The sequence below is a fragment of the Engraulis encrasicolus genome, chromosome 4, assembly GCF_034702125.1.
Source record: "Engraulis encrasicolus isolate BLACKSEA-1 chromosome 4, IST_EnEncr_1.0, whole genome shotgun sequence".
NCBI classification, from domain to species: Eukaryota; Metazoa; Chordata; class Actinopteri; order Clupeiformes; family Engraulidae; genus Engraulis; species Engraulis encrasicolus.
This window is the reverse complement of record NC_085860.1, coordinates 18,506,342-18,509,178: the sequence shown is the minus strand read 5'-3', so window position 1 is coordinate 18,509,178 and position 2,837 is coordinate 18,506,342. Positions and strand designations below refer to the sequence as shown.

Sequence of the window (2,837 nt, the reverse complement as noted above, 5' to 3'; positions counted from 1 at the left end):
CCTAAACCAACCAAATGTCCTAATCACAGCTCTTTTTAGGGAAATAAACTGAACATTTCAGATTTCAAAAATTCAATAAAGTGCATTTTTAGAGAGGAGTGGAAAGACATAGAGCATAGAATATGGAGAGAGTGTGATACAGAGGTCTGCATGGTGGTGTTTTGACTGAAATGTGTGTGTGTGTTTTTCTGTGTCCCACTAGCGCATGTGTGTGACATCATCTGCTCGGAATTCTGCTGAGCAGGACAGCAGACACACTGAGACCGCCCCCGCTCCGATCGCTGTCCAATGAGCCTCCAATTCACAGCTGACTGTCCAATGAGCATCGGGTTCCCAGTTGGGGGTGCACTTGCTTCGAGGATGCATTTGCTGTGGCCTCTCTCAGTGTCACCCCTACACCTGTGACACTTGACCCTTTGACCCCCACTGGGATTTTGGTGGTTACTTTGTCTATACGCAGCACCAACCCCGTCCAATGAGCGCACAGTTTTTGGGGTGCACAACATTTGGGGTGCATTTCATGCTGCCTCTGTGCCACCCCTAAAAACAGTGTCCTTTGACCTTGGGATTAGGGTGGTGACCTTGCCCTTCACGTACCACCCACTCCACCCCATCCAATGACCACTCTCATTACAGCATTTGGGGTGCGTCTGATGCTGCCACTCCTAAAGCATTAACCTTTGACCTCTGAGGATTTTTGGGTGGTGGGAGGTGACCTCACTTTTTGACCTCACGACCCCAACGTACCGCACCACCCCATCGGCACCAGCACCAGCACCGGCACCATGCCGATCATCAGCAACGCCAACCATGACTTCAGCAACCTGTCGGTCAGCGACGACAGCAGCCTGGACCACATCTTCACCGAGATCCCCGAGACGGAGACCATCAAGGGCGTGTACTACAAGAGCGCCCGTTTCGTGCGCCACGCCGAGGACCTGCTCTCGGTGGACCCGGCGCTGCAGGCCGTCATCAACGTCGGCGGCAACCGCTACGCCTTCCCCTGGAGCACGCTGGAGCAGTTCCCGCTCACGCGCCTGGGCCGGCTGCGGCCCTCCATCACGGCCGAGGAGATCGCGCGCGTCTGCGACGACTACGACGAGGCGCGCCGCGAGTTCTTCTTCGACCGCAGCCCCTCGGCGTTCCGCGTCATCCTGAACTTCCTGGCGGCGGGGAAGCTGCGGCTGCTGCGGGAGATGTGCGTGCTGTCGCTGCACGAGGAGCTGACCTACTGGGGCGTGGAGATGGCCTACATGGAACGCTGCTGCAAGCGCAAGATGATGTCCCGCCTGGAGGAGGTGGCGGAGGTAAGTAAGTAAGTAAGGAGAAAGAAGTACATGTTGTGCAGTGCTGTCTCTGTCCCTGTCCATTAAACATTAAAGTAAACTAAACTTAGCTAAAGAAGTAAAAGAGTACAGTAGAGTAAAGTAACTTAATTGATCCCCAGGGGGAAATTAAGGATGGCCAGGCTGGAGGAGGTGGCCGAGGTAAGTAAGTAAGTAAGGAGAAAGAAGTACATGTTGTGCAGTGCTGTCTCTGTCCCTGTCCAATAAACATTAAAGTAAACTACAGTAAACTTAACTAAAGAAATAGAAGATGATGGTCAGGCTGGAGAAGGTGGCCGAGGCAAGTAAGTAAGGAGAAAGAAGTATTGAAATGCAATGGTTAGCAACGGAATGCCCAATACAAACATTTCAAGTTACTAAAATGTTCCAAAATGGATACTATTTGTCATTTTACAACAAAGCTCTTCATGTGTATCCTCATAAATGTGAGCTGTCCATTCCCCCAGGGGAACACTGTACTACTGTAGTCACTGAAAAGACTTTACTTCCACAGTTGCTCCTACGCCACTACACAGTCTTAAGTAATGCATTACAACTTGGTCATTTCAATTCTGATAAAGTAAAGGTTAAAAAAATGGCTTGTGCTGAAAACATTTGTTATTTTTTGGCTGCATATAGAGCTTTCGACATCATACTTGTGTGCGCCTCATTTTTTGTTGCTTTTAGTTTTTCTTTTTTTTTGTGAGCAGACACTCCAAGCAATACACGGCTAAAAGTCTAGCCGCAGACGTCAACCTTTTTGTTTTCCAATTCCGGTGCAGCACATTTTTGAAAGCTGCCATGTCTTAAGAGTTTAGGTGTAATGTACTGAAATGAAATGTAATCAAACTTAAAGTAATGCAATGTTTTGTAAAGTAATTAAAAGGTGCATTGTTCAGTATTGTGGCCGGGAGTAAGTATTACAACCATACTGCTGATAGAAACTGTGCTGCATAATATTTCCAAATAGTAATGAAGTAATATTAACTAGTGAGAACAAAGTACAGCACGTTTTGCCTCTAAAAATGTCAATTTCTGGAACAGGCAGTATAAATTCTGGAAACAAACTACTAAAAATATTACACAGTGCATCTTTAATGTAAAGGAACGTGTGATGTTTTGCAATGAAGCGTTAAGTAACATTTGATGTTCTCTAATGAAATGTAATGTGAAGTATAGCAACGTAAAGTAATGTGTGATGTTTTGTAAAGTAATATAATGAAATGTTAAGTAATGTGAAGTAACATGTGATGTTTTGTAAAGTAATATAATGAAACGTTAAGTAAAGTAACTTGAAGTAACGTGTGATGTTTTGTAGAGTAATACAATGAAACGTTAAGCAAAGTAATGTAAAGTAGCGTGTGATGTTTTGTAAAGTAATAAAATGAAACATTAAATTAAGTAACGTAAAGTAACGTGTGATGTTTTGTAAAGTAATATAATGAAACATAAAGTAACGTAATGTAACGTGTGATGATTTTTAAAGTAATAAAATGAAACAACAAAGTAACT

At 44.6% G+C, this 2,837-nt stretch overlaps 1 protein-coding gene across 1 annotated transcript in view; it reads left to right on the top strand.

The window, feature by feature from the left end:
* The first annotated feature begins 586 nt into the window (after positions 1 to 586).
* Positions 587 to 2,837, top strand: part of kcng4a (potassium voltage-gated channel, subfamily G, member 4a) — a 61,784-nt gene continuing 59,533 nt past the window's right edge. Inside the window, exon 1 of the mRNA XM_063196834.1 lies at positions 587 to 1,307. Coding sequence (XP_063052904.1) covers positions 786 to 1,307 — 522 coding nt within the window. The 5' untranslated portion in view covers positions 587 to 785. The remainder of the gene's footprint in view (positions 1,308 to 2,837) is intronic.